This window comes from Bombina bombina, chromosome 2 (assembly GCF_027579735.1).
Source record: "Bombina bombina isolate aBomBom1 chromosome 2, aBomBom1.pri, whole genome shotgun sequence".
Taxonomy (NCBI): domain Eukaryota; kingdom Metazoa; phylum Chordata; class Amphibia; order Anura; family Bombinatoridae; genus Bombina; species Bombina bombina.
Genome location: NC_069500.1, coordinates 244,057,926 through 244,075,723, shown reverse-complemented (window position 1 = coordinate 244,075,723; position 17,798 = coordinate 244,057,926). Strand labels below are relative to the sequence as shown.

The following is a 17,798-nucleotide window of genomic DNA, read 5'->3' as shown; positions in this document are numbered from 1 at the left end:
CCACAAGCAATCAGCGTTGATGAGTTTCGCTGCCTGCTTTTTACACTCAAGTCCATGTCAGGTGCGAGGCTACTAATCTGTCACACTTGAAGGGCTGTGTTCCTGTTCCACAGCATGGATTCTGGTAAGATAGTTTCATTTTTATTATAGAATGAAAACACAGAAGACAGGGTCACAGTGTGACGCCTTTTTATCTTTAAAGAATCAAGGGTTAATATTCCTGGAAAGGGGATTATTGAACAGGAGGGGTTTATACAGGATATTGTTTATTGTGTCATTGTTGTGTTATGTCCGAGAGGAGGCTCTGGCAATGTGTGGAACTTTCAGGTGACTTACTGGAGTATGGTGCAGCTCTTTTATGGCGCGTTTTCTCCTTAGGCAGGGGCGGTTCCTGCCTGGCATTCCATGTGACCGGGTGTGGCTATCTACTTCCTTTGTTGATCGGCGCAGGAGACAAAATGGTTTCTGTAGCCCGGGTCATAGGAGGTGGTGAGTGCCCCGGCCATTGGGGGTTATAAAGGTGCATATTTATTAAGTTAATCTAGTCCTTAATATCAGCGCAAGCTATGGAGGACTCTTTAACTAGGTCTCATTCCTGTGTTTATTGTGAAGAGGTTCTGGTAGAACAGCCTGCTCAACTATGTTCCACATGCCTTAATAAGGTTACGACATCTAAGACCAAACGGATGTCTAGTATTACTGAGCCATCCACCTCTTAGGGGTCCCCGTCCCGTGAGGTGCATTCCCTGCATCCATTTCCTATTGCATATGCAGCGCCCCAGGGTCCAACCATTACTCCTGCGGGAGAGATTTGTTGGCCATCAGATTTTGTGGATCAACTGCAAATGGTTGTATCGAAAGTGATCCATGCCTTACCACGTTCTGCTAAGCGCAAGCATAGGGCGTGCTATGGCGACTCGGCCCAGGGGTTGTCTACGCCTGAGGCGTTATACGATGACGAGGCCCACTCCGACTCTTCGGAGGAGGCCCCTTCTGGGTCGGAGTCTGTGTCATTTTAACCTCCGGCTTCAGAGGAGCCTGACTTTAGGTTTAGGATGGAAAATTTGCGCTTTTTGATGAAAAAAGTGCTTGCTACTCTGGAGGTTCCGGAACTGAAACTTCCATAAGAACCTGCGATTCCTAAGCTTGATAAAGTATAACAGGACAGGGTGGTGCCTCAGGCCTTCCCGGTTCCTGTTAAGATGGCAAATATTATTAAGAATGAATGAGAGCGATTAGGTTCTTCCTTTTCCCCTTCTTCTTCCTTTAAGAAACTGTACCCCGTCCCGGACTCTCAGTTGGAGCTGTGGGGTACTGTCCCTAAGGTGGATGGTGCTATCTCCATTCTCGCAAAGCGGACTACTATTCCCCGGAGGATAGTTTGTCGTTTAAAGAGCCCATGGATAAAAAGTTGGAAAACATGTTAAGGAAAATGTTTCAACATACAGGGTTTGTTTTTCAGCCGGCGCGGCTGTAGCCGCGGTCACCGGAGCTGCAACATATTGGTGTGAATCCCTGTGGGAAATGGACGAGGGGGAGACTTCCATCGACGAGATACAGGACAAGATTAAGGTGCTTTAAATCGCCAATTCTTTCATATGTGATGCCAATATGCAAATTATCCGCCTGAATGCTAAGGTGTCAGGTTTTTCAGTTTTAGCTCGCAGGGCTCTGTGGCTAAAGTCTTGGTTTGCGGACATGACCTCTAAGTCGAGGCTGTTTTTGCTGCCTTTTAAAGGAAAGATTCTGTTTGGTCCAGGATTGGATTTGATTATATCCAAGGTTACGGGAGGCAAGGGAGCTTTCCTACCGCAGGATAAGAGGGCTAAGCCTAAAGGATCTACTTTTCGTCCCTTTCGAGCAGACAATCCCCAGCGCCAGCAGCCCGCTGCGAAAGCGGACCAGTCCAAGGGTACTTGGAAACCGGCTCATTCTTGAAACAAGTCTAAGCAGAGCAAGAAGCCTGCAGAGACAAAATCGGTATGAAGGGGCGGCCCCCGACCGGTCTCTGGACCAAGTAGGGGGCAGACTATCTCTCTTCTCAGAAGCATGGTTGCAGGGCGTTCAGGATCCTTGGGTTCTGGACGTTGTCGCCCAGGGCTACAGGATAGGGTTCAGATCCCATCCGCCAAGGGGCAGATTCCTCCTATCAAACCTGTCTTCAAGACCGGAATAGAGAGAAACCTTTCCAGAATGTGTGGGAGATCTCTCCTCTCTAGATATCGTCGTACCAGTACCCCAAGCAGAAAGGGGTCTACAGGGAGTGCAGAATTATTAGGCAAGTTGTATTTTTGAGGATTAATTTTATTATTGAACAACAACCATGTTCTCAATGAACCCAAAAAACTCATTAATATCAAAGCTGAATATTTTTGGAAGTAGTTTTTAGTTTGTTTTTAGTTTTAGCTATTTTAGGGGGATATCTGTGTGTGCAGGTGACTATTACTGTGCATAATTATTAGGCAACTTAGCAAAAAACAAATATATACCCATTTCAATTATTTATTTTTACCAGTGAAACCAATATAACATCTCAACATTCACAAATATACATTTCTGACATTCAAAAACAAAACAAAAACAAATCAGTGACCAATATAGCCACCTTTCTTTGCAAGGACACTCAAAAGACTGCCATCCATGGATTCTGTCATTGTTTTGATCTGTTCACCATCAACATTGCATGCAGCTGCAACCACAGCCTCCCAGACACTGTTCAGAGAGGTGTACTGTTTTCCCTCCTTGTCAATCTCACATTTGATGATGGACCACAGGTTCTCAATGGGGTTCAGATCAGGTGAACAAGGAGGCCATGTCATTAGATTGTCTTCTTTTATACCCTTTCTTGCCAGCCACGCTGTGGAGTACTTGGACGCATGTGATGGAGCATTGTCCTGCATGAAAATCATGTTTTTCTTGAAGGATGCAGACTTCTTCCTGTACCACTGCTTGAAGAAGGTGTCTTCCAGAAACTGGCAGTAGGACTGGGAGTTGAGAGGATCATTCAAGGGCTCTTCTTCTTTTGCTCCAATCTCACGGTTGGAAGATCAACTCAGAGAAGAGTTCCCTGATTCCCAGCAACAGAGTGGAGTTCCTGGGTACAATAATAGACGCTATGTCCATGAAAATTTTTCTCACAGACCGTCGACGCAGGAAGATTGCATCCTCTTGTCTTTCCCTTCAGTCCTCCTCAAGCCCCTCGGTGGCTCATTGTATGGAGGTCTCCAGCATAGATGTCATTCCATTTGCCAAGTTCCATCTCAGACCTCTTCATTTGTGCATGTTGAGACAGTGGAACGGCGATCATTCAGAGCTATCTCAGCAGATATTCATGGATGCTCGGACCAGGGACTCCCTCTCTTGGTGGATCCGTCCGGAGCAACTGTCCATGGGGACATCCTTCTTGAGACCGTCCTGTGAGATTGTGACCATGGACGTGAGTCTAGCAGGACGGGGAGCTGTTTGGGGTGCCAGGATGGCACAAGGAAAATGTCCCCAGGAGGAGTCTCTCTGATAAATATTCTGGAACTCTGAGCAATCTACAATGCTCTGAAGGCATGGCCTCTTCTGGGGTCGTTCAGCTTCATCAGATTCCAAACCGACAACATTACCTCGGTGGCTTACATCAACCATCAGGGGGGTACGAGTAGCTCCCTAGCTATGAGGGAGGTGTCTCGGATCTTGGAGTGGGCGGAATCCCACAAATGCTCGCACTCAGCAATTCACATTCCTGGTGTGGACAACTGGGAAGCAGACTTTCTCAGCAGGCAATCCTTCCATCCGGTGGAATGGTCTCTTCACCCCGAAGTATTTGCGGAGATTTGTCTCAGGTGCTGAACGCCGGAGATTGACCTCATGGCGTCCAGACTCAATCGCAAGCTACCCCGATATGGGTCGAGGTCCAGGGATCTCCAGGCAGAGCTGATAGATGCCTTACGGTGCCTTGGGGGGTTCAACCTAGCATACATTTTTCCACCGTTACCACTTCTACCTCGTGTAGTGGCACGCATCAAACAGGAGGGAGCTTCAGCCATTCTGATCACTCCATCGTGGCCGCGGAGGACGTGGTTTGTGGATCTGGTGGGGATGTCATCCTCTCTGCCGTGGAGGTTACCCTGTTGCAGGGATCTGCTGGAACAGGGCCCCTTTCAACATTAAAATCTTGATTCTCTGAGGCTGACTGCGTGGAGATTGAACGCCTAGTCTTGGCCAAGAGAGGCTTTTCGGAAAGTGTGATTGATACTCTAATCATGCAAGGAAGCCAGTCACTCGTCGCATCTACCATAAGGTGTGGAGGACTTACTTGTCTTGGTGTGAGAAGCATAGATATCCTTGGCATAAGGTGAAGGTATCCAGGATTGTGTCCTTTCTTCAAGATGGTTTGGAGAAGGGTCTTGTTGCTAGTTCCTTAAAGGGACAGATTTCGGCATTGTCAGTCTTGTTGCATAGGAGACTCGCTGAGCTCCCTGACATTCAATCCTTTGTTCAGGCTCTGTCTAGAATCAGGCCTGTGTTTAGACAGTCTGCTCCCCCATGGAGCTTAAATTTAGTCCTTAAGGTTTTGCAGAGAGTTCCGTTTGAGCCTATGCATTCCATTGACATTAAGATTCTGTCCTGGAAGGTTCTCTTCCTGTTGGCCATTGCGTCGGCACGCAGAGTATCTGAGCTGGCTACTTTGCAATGTGAGCCGCCTTATCTGTTTTTTCACGCGAATAAGGCTGTGCTTTGCATTGGTTTGGGGTTTCTTCCCAAGGTGGTTTCTAACCGTAACATTAATCAGGAAATAGTGGTTCCTTCTTTGTGTCCTAACCCTTCTTCCTCTAAGGAGAGGTTACTTCATAATCTGGATGTGGGTCGTGCTCTGAAGTTTTATCTTCAGGCTACGAAGGATTTCAGACTTTCTCTTTTTGTGGTGTATTCAGGGAAGCGCAAGGGGCAGAGAGCCTCTTCTACTTCTTTGTCCTTTTGGTTGAGGAGCTTGATTCGCTTGGCCTATGAGACAGCGGGACATAAGCCTCCTCAGAGGATCACGGCTCATTCAACTAGAGCTGTGGCTTCTTGGGCCTTCAAGAATGAGGCCTCTATGGAGCAAATTTGTAAGGCGGCTACCTGGACCTCCTTACACACTTTTACAAGGCTTTACAAATTTGACATTTTTGGGAAAGAGGTTTTGCAGGCTGTGGTGCCCTCAGATTAGGGTCCGCCCTTTCCTTCCTGGTTTCATTCAGTGTCCTAGAGCTTGGGTATATGTTCCCAATAGTAATGAATGAAGTTGTGGACTCTCCTCCTCTTTAGATGGAAAACATGAATTATGCTTACCTGATAATTTCATTTCCATCGAGGGGAGGAGAGTCCACGGCTCCCGCCCATATCTCCGACGGGCGGACCTAAATTTTATTGTCTTCTGGCACCATTTATACCCTGATATTTCTCCTACTGTTCCTTGTTCCCTCGGCAGAATGACTGGGGGGTGGGGGAGGTATTTATTCCTTTGACTTGGGTCTCTTTGCCTCCTCCTGGTGGCCAGATTATTAATTCCCAACAGTAATGAATGAAGCCGTGGACTCTCCTCACCTCGATGGAAATGAAATTATCAGGTAAGCATAATTCATGTTTTTACCTGCGGCAACAAGAGTTACACACACGAACATGCTGGGAATTGTAAGCAATAGCAGTGATGTTAATATTAATGATAGTAACTCCCCTCAGCTATTGCTTACATTCTGGCAGTGCTTATATGGCTTTTTAACCCCATAAAATAAGTTAAAGAATGACAGCAGGAAAAACAAAGGCTATGTGAAACGGCAGCTATCTCATTACGTCAGTTACTAGATGCACATGTGAACATGAAGTACGGGCAATTAACTCTTCATTATGCATGCAATTGCCCTAAGTTTATACGGCGCATGCAAATTTGGAAGAGACACTTTTAATGAATATTCAAATAACCGTCTCAGTGCTGCAGCGTGATTGGCGGAAAGAATTGAATGTGTAATCAGTAAATCCTGCCTTCAAATAGGGGCGGGAATTAAAGCTGTTTATTGCTGAAATAAAAACATCATTTTTATTTATATTCAAGCTTTGTTTTGAGTTAACAGTAAGTGTTTTTTTATGGGAATTACTTAAAGGGCCTTGATACCCACATTTTTTCTTTCATGATTTAGAAAGAGAATGCATTTTTAAATATCTTTCTAATTTACTTCTATTATCTAATTTGTTTTATTCTCTTGATATTCTTTGCTGAAAAGCATATCTAGATATGCTCAGTAGCTGCTGATTGGTTGCTGCACATAGAAGTCTCACGTGATTGGCTCACCCATGTGCATTGCTTTTTCTTCAAATAAGGATATCTAAAAAATGAAGCAAAATAAATAATAGAAGTAAATTGTAATGTTGTTTAAATTTGTATGTTCTATCTGAATCATGAAAGAAAGATTTTGGGTTTAGTGGCCCTTTAAACTTTCTAATGGTGTAATGTTTATATGTGCAAAACACAAAAGATTTCTAACCTTTTTTTTTTTTTTAAGGTTTTAAATATTTTTATTGAGGTATATTGCAAGGCATACATATAATATGTATCATCATAAAACAAAAGAAATGTTTTCAGCAGTATAAGTACGGTAGATCTGACAGAATAAACATTACACATTAACATGACCGTTATCTTGAACATTTGTATACATAGCGCTTCAATGATAGATGAAGCCACTTTTGGACCTCATATTAACATAAAATTATTAACGTTGCAGAGGTTAGCCTGAAATCAAAGGAACCACTCTTGGGTCCCGGATAATTAAATTCATTTTACCTTTTTTTATTTGAAAGAACAGAGTAAACCTGAACCGTCATAATTTGTCCTGCAATATAGGGCCACTTTTGGGCCCATAAACTAGGTAAGAAATAAGAGAACATAAATACATAATTCTTATACACAGCATTGCAGATGATAGATATAAATAACTAAACTATTAACTTAGGAAACAAGAACCACTAGATAACCACATTATACCCATCTACTTATGTGGAAGGATATATAATATTGGCGCCAACACATATAAATGTAAACTTGTATACACACATATTCATGAAACCACATATCAATAGCTGTTTGCATATATAAATTTTCCAAGGTATAAAAGAAAAGTAACAATAGCGCATATTCTGATAAAGCAAACTATACTGTACAATTATATATGGCACTAGTAATGTATTAGTCATTTTTGGTTCACAGATAGAGAATATATACATGGCTATTAACTGTGATAGGCAAATCTATGTCATAAAATCAGAACCATGGGTACTCATTAATAGCCTATATATCAGCTACAAAACTGTAATATCACTCTTGAGTCCTTAGCAGTCTATAGATATAGTTATATGAGGTCCTGTTTGTACTCTATAGAAAATAAATCAGGAGGGGCTATTTCACACTCTATTGTGGGGATTTCACACTAACTATCCCTTCAGTGAGTAATGTTATGAAGGGTTTATTTGATCATTTTTTAGAGTTCTACTTCCCTCTAGTGGAGATTTCCGGCATTGACAGAAGACCATGTGAAGAAATACTTTTTAGTCCGTCTTATGGCTGGAGAGATAGCTTGAACTGAATGGAACACTGAATAGGGAGAGAGCTTATTTAGGTAAATGTAGGCAGTACTGACTAATAATTATGTGTCTCCACATTCTAAAGAAGTCCCTAATTCCCTTCAAGAATATAAAACAATGCCAGGCTACTTGTGATACTGAAATCCTTCTGCCGATAACAGAACATGGAGGACATCATTAACACTGTCAGAAATTCAAAAGTAAAAATGTACTAAATTCAGAGGGATAGATAATCAACAAATAACCTTTGCACTAAACAACTCTGTAAAAAGTTATGCTAACTTATTAAACAATAATATTCTGTAAACATTCACTGATATCCACATAAAAACGTTATAGTCATATGCATTTAGGGCACTAGGAGATAAATGTAATGGACTTCAGTAATGGAAGTGCGGTAGCTGTTAACTCTGGTTCAGATCTCCAACTCAGTGTCCCACTGTCAAAACGACAATTATCACCTTCAAAGCCAGACACATCCAGCCAAAGGCTATACAAACATATTGCAAGAGTCAAATGGCTTAAAAAAGAATAATATAAAAATAAAAGAAACAAAGGACTTGCGGCTCTATCAAACTTTGAAGATGTAAATTCAGCCTACTCCTGCTCTGTTGAAGGAGTTAACCAGCAGCTGCTGTAAGTGTCCCCAGTATTTCACAAGCAAGTATAGCACATCTTCAGGTAGGAGCTTGACATGCTGGAAAGTCGGGTGTCTTGCCGTTTTAATAATCAGAACCCCCTTGAGTGCATGCAGGGTCTCCATGGCCTCTCTCAAGGGGCCGGTCCCATCTCCTCCATCTGAGACTAGAAAACAGGGTAATTGACTCACCCAAGTAGCGACAGGTAGGTAAAGGGGATTCTCTTCATGAAGGGAAACAGAAAGTTCTGGGTAGACATAAATGGACTCCACAGCCAACTGCAGCTGCTTGCCCTCAATAGCCTCCACACCGGGCGATGAGTCTGACGAAACTCCCTGTATCTGTGGACTCCGCTTTCCCTCTACATGAGGTGAGTGATCACAAGCATATGATAGGACACTAATTAGGCTCCTCTCAAGTTCCTCAAAGCGTATGTCAAGTAGTTGTAACATCGACTCACGCCAATTATTTGCCGCCGCCATATTGTTCTCACCACTTCTTTAGTGATAGTAGTAGGGCTTTATTAAGCAAAACTTGTAGATGCACTGTTGTATACAGTATATTGCAGGAAAGGTCAAGGCACAATTTTTCTTCTTACCCTTGCGGTAGAATGATGTGTAGAGTGTATTTTATTCTTCAGCACAACTGGCTGGTAATATCTGATAGCGTCAGAAATATGGAGGGGTGGCTGAGGTTCCAGGCCGTCAACAGGCCTCTGCTGCGTACCTCATAAATTCTGGACTGCTGGGCAAAGATTAAACAGCAAATAATGACCAATACTGTTCCACAAGCACTAATTATCTCGAATCAAGCTTGGTATGTGATATATAAGAGTGAAAAACAGCAATTTTAAACGCTCTTCTGTAGAGCCCTAGTTAGAATGCAGCCATCACAGTCGTGGTTAGACACGCCCCCCCCCCCCCCCGATTTATAACCTTTTAACTATGCTGTTAAATGTATGTTTGATGCTGCTTTTTGTGCCACTTTTTTGTCTCACGTAACAATTAGCCAGCGCTCTGAAGTCGTGCAAACCAGATGCATGTTAAATTAGATTGTGCTCAAACGCGTTTACTAAATACCCCACATCGCTTGCGCGCTACAGTTATTGCTCCACTCATAATCTAGCCCTTATTATTTATATATTCAAATGTAACTTTAGTTAATACACTAAAATGTGGATTTCCATACATTTACATTGAAAGCTAAGGGAATTTACATCTAAATTCTAATTGAATATCATGTTTGTTATTATACATAGATTAACTTCTGTAGAGATAAACATTCAGTCATTATATTTCCTTCTAATGAATGGAACATTCAAATATCAAATTTAAGATTTATTTGTTAAAATGAATGTTAAACCTTTGCCCCCAAAAAAACAGCTGGCATCATTCATGATTCTTAACAAATATACCCCCCAAAAATGTTCATTCCTATTTGAGTGGCCAAAATTACAAACAGGACTAGTTGTTTTCAATTATGTATTTGTAATAAGATTCCAACACAATTAGAAGTTTCATCATCATGGGACCCATATTTCTATATTTATTTATTTTTTATTATTTATATAGCTTAAATTGCCTGTTTTATAATAATTAGTTTAATGGGATAAACTAATCCAAAGAGCAAGTGAACACAAGTTAACCAAGGAACAATGGCTCACTGCCTTAATTGCATGTTGCTAGATCCAAAAAAGGAAAAAAAAGTTTGTTGGCCCCTAGCTGGTTCTACCTTAATTATCTGTAATTAAATAAAATGAATAACACAAAATAAAGGGCAATAAATATATTATTCAATTATTCTTTGAATCTTGTGAATAACCGATATGTAATTTCTTAATTTAGAAAAGTATAAATTGAATTTCTGGTTTCGTAGTATGAATGTTTTCTGAAATTCTAATGCTGAATTTAAATGCAGAGAGCAAGAAAACAAAGTAACACAATTGCATGTAATTTAACACATTTTCTTTCCAGTTTTTAATATTTTGAACACCACAGACCTATAGTATCAGATCTTTTAATATTTATTTTATTTTATTGCCAAAACTTATTTTTTAAAGGTTGTTATATGTGTTTATTATCTAGATTATTGTGGCATATTCCACTAACCTACGTTACAAGCAAAAGCAACCGTATTCAAAGATTTCTGCTGAAAACACAGAAAGGTACAGTTTGCCATTGTTATATATATTTACTAGTCAGTATAATATTGAGAATCCTCCAAATTCTAAAATATTAATAAATAAAAAAAATAACAAGTGAGTCACTATTTATAATAGTCTGTTATTCTGACTTCATAATCAGCTGTCCTTTTGTATAAATGTTTATTTGCAATAGCTCATTTACTGTTCAGCAACTGAACAAATAACTTTTCCAAGTATATGAGGTGTCATAAATAAAATATTATACAGGTACACTATGTAGACGCTGCTGCCGTATAGTGCTCAAAATCCATTCATGTTCCTGAGCATTTACAGATATGATCTTCAATAATACCAAGAGAATTTGATAACAGAAGTAAATTAGAAAGTTTGTTAAAACTGTATTTCTATTTGAATCATGGAAGTTTAGTTTTGACTTTAATGTCCCAAAAACGAAACTAAACCTAAAATATACATTCATGATTTATTTTCCTGCTTTTGCTGTAAAACACGTTTGGGTATGGTTTTAGTCCTACGCACTCCAGAGATGCTTGAGCGTTTCCATCAATTATGGTGAAATTTGCCTGAGTCTGCCACATTGTACACAGTTATCGGTTAGGTTAGTGCAGGAACACATTCTGTCTCTAAATGGCTACAGCAACGACAAAGAACATAGATTCCATCAAGCTTTCTATAGGTTTAATCCTGAACTTACCTTGATTTTCAAAACCTTCATTCGAACACATGAGGCATTCATTCTAAATATTGGGTCAGTTAGCTGCCATTTCTTTCATGTAATTGGCAAGAGTCCATGAGCTAGTGACGTATGGGATATACATTCCTACCAGGAGGGGCAAAGTTTCCCAAACCTCAAAGTTTCCCAAACCTCACCACACCCACAATTCAGTTTTACAAACTTTGCCTCCCATGGAGGTGGTGAAGTAAGTTTGTGCTAGATTTCTACGTTGATATGCGCTTTGCAGCAGGCTGAAGCCCGGTTTTCCTCTCAGAGTGCAGTGAATGTCAGAGGGATGTGAAGAGAGTATTGCCTATTTGAATACCATGGTCTTCCTCTAGGGGATCTATTTCATAGGTTCTCTGTTATCGGTCGTAGAGATTTCTTCTCCTACCTCCCTTTTCAGATCGACGATATACTCTTATATACCATTACCTCTACTGATTCTCGTTTCAGTACTGGTTTGGCTATCTACTATATGTAGATGAGTGTCTTAGGGTAAGTAAGTCTTATTTTATTTATGACACTCTAAGCTATGGTTGGGCACTTTATATGTAAAGTTCTAAATATATGTTTTAAACTTATATTTGCCATGATTCAGGATAATCAGTATTCCTTCTTTCAGACTGTCTGTTTCTTTTTTTGGAAAAATGCATATGAACTAAATATTTTTCTTACCTTAAAATTTTCAATTGACTTTTTTCTTCTAAATTGCGGGCTGTTAGGCTTGCGGGTGCAGAAAATGCTACAATTTATTGCGTCATTTTTGGCGCGGGAATATCGTCATTTCCGGCGTCATAGTTGGCGCCGGAAGTTTTCACGTAGTTGCGTCATTTTTGACGCATGTTTGTTGCAGATTTTTTTTGCCGCCAAAAAATGTGGGCGTCATACTTGGCGCCAGTTTTTTTCACATTATTTCAGTCTCACTTTTTAGTTGCTTCTGGTTTCTAGAGGCTTGTTTTGTTTTGCATTTTTTCCCATTCCTGAAACTGTCATTTAAGGAATTTGATAATTTTGCTTTATATGTTGTTGTTTTTTCTATTACATATTGCAAGATGTCACTACCTGACCCTGGATCAGAATCTACTTCTGGAAAGACACTGCCTGATGTTGGTTCTTCCAAAGCTAAGTGCATTTGTTGTAAACTTTTGGTAACTGTTCCTCCGGCTGTAGTTTGTGTTAGTTGTCATGATAAACTATCTAACGCGGATAATATTTCCATTAGTAATAATCCATTACCTGTAGTTATTCCTTCAACATCTAATGTTCAGGATGTTCCTGTTAATGTTAAAGAATTTGTTTCTAATTCTATTCGGAAGGCTCTGTCTGTTATTCCTCCTTCTAGTAAACGTAAAAAGTCTATTAAAACTTCTCATATTTCAGATGAATTTTTAAATAACCGCCATCATTCTGACTTATCTATCTCTGATGAGGATCTATCTGGTTCAGAAGATTCTGCCTCAGTTATTGACACTGATAAATCTTCATATTTGTTTAAGATGGAGTTTATTCGTGCTTTACTTTAAGAAGTGTTGATTGCATTAGATATGGAGGAGTCTAGTCCTCTTGATATTAAAACTAATAAGCGTTTAAATTCAGTTTTTAAACCTCATGTAGTTATTCCAGAAGTTTTTCCAGTTCCTGATGCTATTTCAGAAGTAATTTCTAGGGAATGGAATAGTCTGGGTACTTCATTTACTCCCCAAAGTTGATGGGGCTGTTTCTACTCTTGCTAAACGTACTACTATTCCTACGGCAGATAGTACTTCTTTTAAGAATCCTTTAGCTAGGAAGCTTGAATACTTTCTAAGGAAGGCTTATTTATGTTCAGGTAACTCCCCAAAGTTGATGGGGCTGTTTCTACTCTTGCTAAACGTACTACTATTCCTACGGCAGATAGTACTTCTTTTAAGAATCCTTTAGCTAGGAAGCTTGAATCCTTTCTAAGGAAGGCTTATTTATGTTCAGGTAATCTTCTTAGACCTGCTATTTCTTTGGCTGATGTTGCTGCAGCTTCCACCTTCTGGTTGGAGGCTTTAGCACAACAAGTGTCAGACCATAATGCTTATAGCATTGTTAAACTTCTTCAACATGCTAATAACTTTGTTTGTGATGCCATTTTGATATCATTAGGATTGATGTCAGGTATATGTCTTTAGCTATTTTAGCTAGAAGAGCTTTATGGCTTAAATCTTGGAATGCAGATATGACTTCTAAGTCAATGTTGCTTTCTCTTTCTTTCCAAGGTAATACATTATTTGGTTCTCAGTTGGATTCAATAATTTCAACTGTTACTGGGGGGAAGGGAGCTTTTTTGCCTCAGGACAAAAAATCTAAAGGTAAATATAAGGCTGCTAATCTTTTTCGTTCCTTTCGTCAGAATAAGGAACAGAAGCCTGACCCTTCCCCTAAAGGAACAGTTTCCGTTTGGAAACCTTCTCCAGTCTGGAATAAATCCAAGCCTTTTAGAAAGTCAAAACCAGCTACCAAATCTGCATGAAGGTGCGGCCCTCATTCCAGTACAGCTGGTAGGGGGCAGGTTACGATTTTTCAAAGATGTTTGGATCAATTCGACTCAAAATCTTTGGATTCAGAACATTGTTTCTCAAGGGTACAGAATAGGTTTCAAGGTAAGACCGCCTGTGAGAAGATTTTTCCTCTCACGCATTCCAGTAAACCCAGTAAAGGCTCAGGCATTTCTGAAATGTGTTTCAGACCTGGAGTCGGCTGGGGTAATTGTGCCAGTTCCAGATCTGGAACGGGGTCTGGGGTTTTATTCAAATCTGTTCATTGTACCAAAGAAGGAGAATTCTTTCAGACCAGTTCTGGATCTAAAAATATTGAATCGTTATGTAAGGATACCAACATTCAAAATGGTGACTATAAGGACTATTCTGCCTTTTGTTCAGCAAGGGCATTATATGTCTACAATAGACTTACAGGATGCATATCTTCATATTCCAATTCATCCAGACCACTATCAGTTCCTGAGATTCTCTCTTCTAGACAAGCATTACCAGTTTGTTGCTCTTCCTTTTAGCCTAGCAACAGCTCCAATCATCTTTTCAAAGGTTCTCGGTGCCCTTCTCTCTGTAATCAGAGAACAGGGTATTGCGGTATTTCCTTATTTGGACGATATCTTGGTACTTGCTCAGTCTTTACATTCTGCAGAATCTCATACGAATCAACTTGTGTTGTTTCTTCAAAGACATGGTTGGAGGATCAATTTACCAAAGAGTTCCTTGATTCCTCAGACAAGGGTAACCTTTTTGGGTTTCCAAATAGATTCAGTGTCCATGACTTTGTCTCTAACAGAAAAGAGACGTCTGAAATTGATTTCAGGCTGTCGAAACCTTCAGTCTCAATTATTCCCTTCTGTAGCTTTGTGCATGGAAATTCTAGGTCTCATGACTGCTGCATTGGACGCAATCTCCTTTGCTCGTTTTCACATGAGACCTCTCCAGCTTTGTATGCTGAACCAATGGTGCAGGGATTATACAAAGATATCACAATTAATATCCTTAAATCCCAATGTTCGATCTTCTCTGACTTGGTGGTTGGATCACCATCATTTAATTCAAGGGGCCTCTTTTGTTCGTCCAACCTGGACTGTGATCTCAACAGATGCGAGTCTTTCAGGTTGGGGAGCTGTATGGGGATCTCTGACAGCGAAGGGGGTTTGGGAATCTCAGGAGGCGAGATTACCAATCAACATTTTGGAACTCTGTGCGATTTTCAGAGCTCTTCAGTTCTGGCCTCTTCTGAAGAGAGAATCATTTATTTGTTTTCAGACAGACAATGTCACAACCGTGGCGTATGTCAATCATCAAGGTGGAACTCACAGTCCTCAGGCTATGAAAGAAGTATCTCGGATACTTGTATGGGCGGAATCCAGCTCCTGTCTAATCTCTGCGGTTCACATCCCAGGTATAGACAATTGGGAAGCGCATTATCTCAGTCACCAGACGTTACATCCGGGCGAATGGTCTCTTCACCCAGAGGTATTTCTTCAGATTGTTCAAATCTGGGGACTTCCAGAAATAGATCTCATCTAAACAAGAAACTTCCCAGGTATCTGTCCAGATCCAGGGATCCTCAGGCGGAAGCGGTGGACGCGTTGTCACTTCCCTGGAATTATCAACCTGCTTATATCTTTCCGCCTCTAGTTCTTCTTCCAAAAGTGATTTCCAAAATCCTAATGGAGCGTTCGTTTGTACTGCTGGTGGCTCCAGCATGGCCACACAGGTTTTGGTATGTGGATCTCATTCGGATGGCCAGTTTCCAACCTTGGACACTTCCGTTAAGGCCAGACCTTCTATCTCAAGGCCCATTTTTCCATCAGGATCTCAAATCATTAAATTTGAAGGTATGGAGATTGAACGCTTGATACTTAGTCATAGAGGTTTCTCTGACTCAGTGATTAATACTATGTTACAGGCTCGTAAATCTGTGTCTAGAAAGATTTTTTACCGAGGGTGTTCTTCTCATAAATTCTCTTGGCATTCTTTTAGAATTCCTAGAATTTTACAGTTTCTTCAGGATGGTTTGGATAAGGGTTTGTCTGCAAGTTCTTTGAAAGGACAAATATCTGCTCTCTCTGTTCTTTTTCACAGAAAGATTGCTAATCATCCTGATATTCATTGTTTTGTACAGGCTTTGGTTCGTATCAAGCCTGTCATTAAGTCAATCTCTCCTCCTTGGAGTCTTAATTTGATTCTGAGGGCTTTACAGGCTCCTCCGTTTGAACCTATGCATTCTCTGGATATTAAATTACTTTCTTGGAAAGTTTTGTTCCTTTTGGCCATCTCTTCTGCTAGAAGAGTTTCTGAGTTATCTGCTCTTTCTTGTGAATCTCCTTTTCCGATTTTTCATCAGGATAAGGCGGTGTTGCGGACTTCATTTAAATTTTTACCTAAAGTTGTGAATTCTAACAACATTAGTAGAGAAATTATTGTCCCTTCATTGTGTCCTAATCCTAAGAATTCTCTGGAGAGATCTTTACATTCTTTGGATGTAGTAAGAGCTTTGAAATATTATGTTGAAGCTACTAAAGATTTCAGAAAGACTTCTAGTCTATTTGTTATCTTTTCTGGTTCTAGGAAAGGTCAGAAGGCTTCTGCCATTTCTTTGGCGTCTTGGTTAAAGTCTTTGATTCATCATGCTTATGTGGAGTCGGGTAAATCCCCGCCTCAAAGGATTACGGCTCATTCTACTAGGTCAGTTTCTACTTCCTGGGCTTTTAGGAATGAAGCTTCTGTTGATCAGATTTGCAAAGCAGCAACTTGGTCTTCTTTGCATACTTTTACTAAATTCTACCATTTTGATATTTTTTCTTCTTCAGAAGCAGTTTTTGGTAGAAAAGTACTTCAGGCAGCTGTTTCAGTTTGATTCTTCTGCTTATAATTTCAGTTTTTTTCATTTTAAGATTAAAACTTTTTGATTTGGGTTGTGGATTATTTTTTTCAGCGGAATTGGCTGTCTTTATTTTATCCCTCCCTCTCTAGTGACTCTTGCGTGGAAGTTCCACATCTTGGGTATCTGCTATCCCATACGTCACTAGCTCATGGACTCTTGCCAATTACATGAAAGAAAACATAATTTATGTAAGAACTTACCTGATAAATTCATTTCTTTCATATTGGCAAGAGTCCATGAGGCCCACCCTTTTTGTGGTGGTTATGATTTTTTTGTATAAAGCACAATTATTCCAATTCCTTGTTTGATGCTTTCGCTCCTTTCTTATCACCCCACTTCTTGGCTATTCGTTAAACTGAATTGTGGGTGTGGTGAGGGGTGTATTTATAGGCATTTTGAGGTTTGGGAAACTTTGCCCCTCCTGGTAGGAATGTATATCCCATACGTCACTAGCTCATGGACTCTTGCCAATATGAAAGAAATTAATTTATCAGGTAAGTTCTTACATAAATTATGTTTTTTTACTTGAAGTCTTTTTCATATGTTCTTTGTGTGTTTTAACTGTTATTGATATTGTAATTTGAGTGATTTTACAAATTCAAATGGCTGCTGCAGTTTAATTGAAAATGCTGCCATAGAACAAAATTGTATATTCGCGATTCGCACATAGCAAAATGCATCATATTATGTCTTGATTTTATAACTTTCATTTCTTTATTTGGTACTCTCTTCCAGATGTCATAGTCCTTCCAGAAGAAATAAAATGGATTAAGTTTAATCTGGGGATGAACGGCTATTACATAGTACATTATGAAGGAGACGGGTGGGATGCATTGATTAAGTTATTAAAAGAAAACCACACAGCCATTGGTGGCAATGACAGAGCCAGTCTAATCAATAATGCCTTTCAGCTTGTAAGGTAAGGTTAACTAGAAGTTTTGTATACATTTCCCCCCCCCCCTCAGATTGCACAATGTAGTTTAGGCCTACAGTAGTGCTTTGAGGAAAGGTGAACTGATTAAACTGTATGTCACAGCATTGGGCTCCATTTATCAAATAATCATTTGCAGTTTTGAAACCCTTGCAGTGCAGCTCATGTAAGCCAGCATATTGGGAAGTGTGGGTTAAAAATTTTGATCACACTTCCCAACAATATACAATTGATTACAATGACAAAAATATATATTGAAATACAATTTGTAAAATGAGATCACAACAGATGTGTTTAATCTGTATGGTTTTGCTCTTAACCCTATGATAACTA

At 40.0% G+C, this 17,798-nt stretch overlaps 1 protein-coding gene across 2 annotated transcripts in view; it reads left to right on the top strand.

Annotated features, from left to right (window-relative positions):
- Positions 1-17,798, top strand: part of ERAP1 (endoplasmic reticulum aminopeptidase 1) — a 216,039-nt gene that overhangs the window by 168,650 nt on the left and 29,591 nt on the right. For both annotated transcript variants that reach the window (XM_053701510.1, XM_053701509.1), the window contains 2 exons: positions 10,328-10,407; positions 17,270-17,453. In XM_053701510.1, the coding sequence (XP_053557485.1) occupies positions 10,328-10,407; positions 17,270-17,453 (264 nt within the window). The remainder of the gene's footprint in view (positions 1-10,327; positions 10,408-17,269; positions 17,454-17,798) is intronic.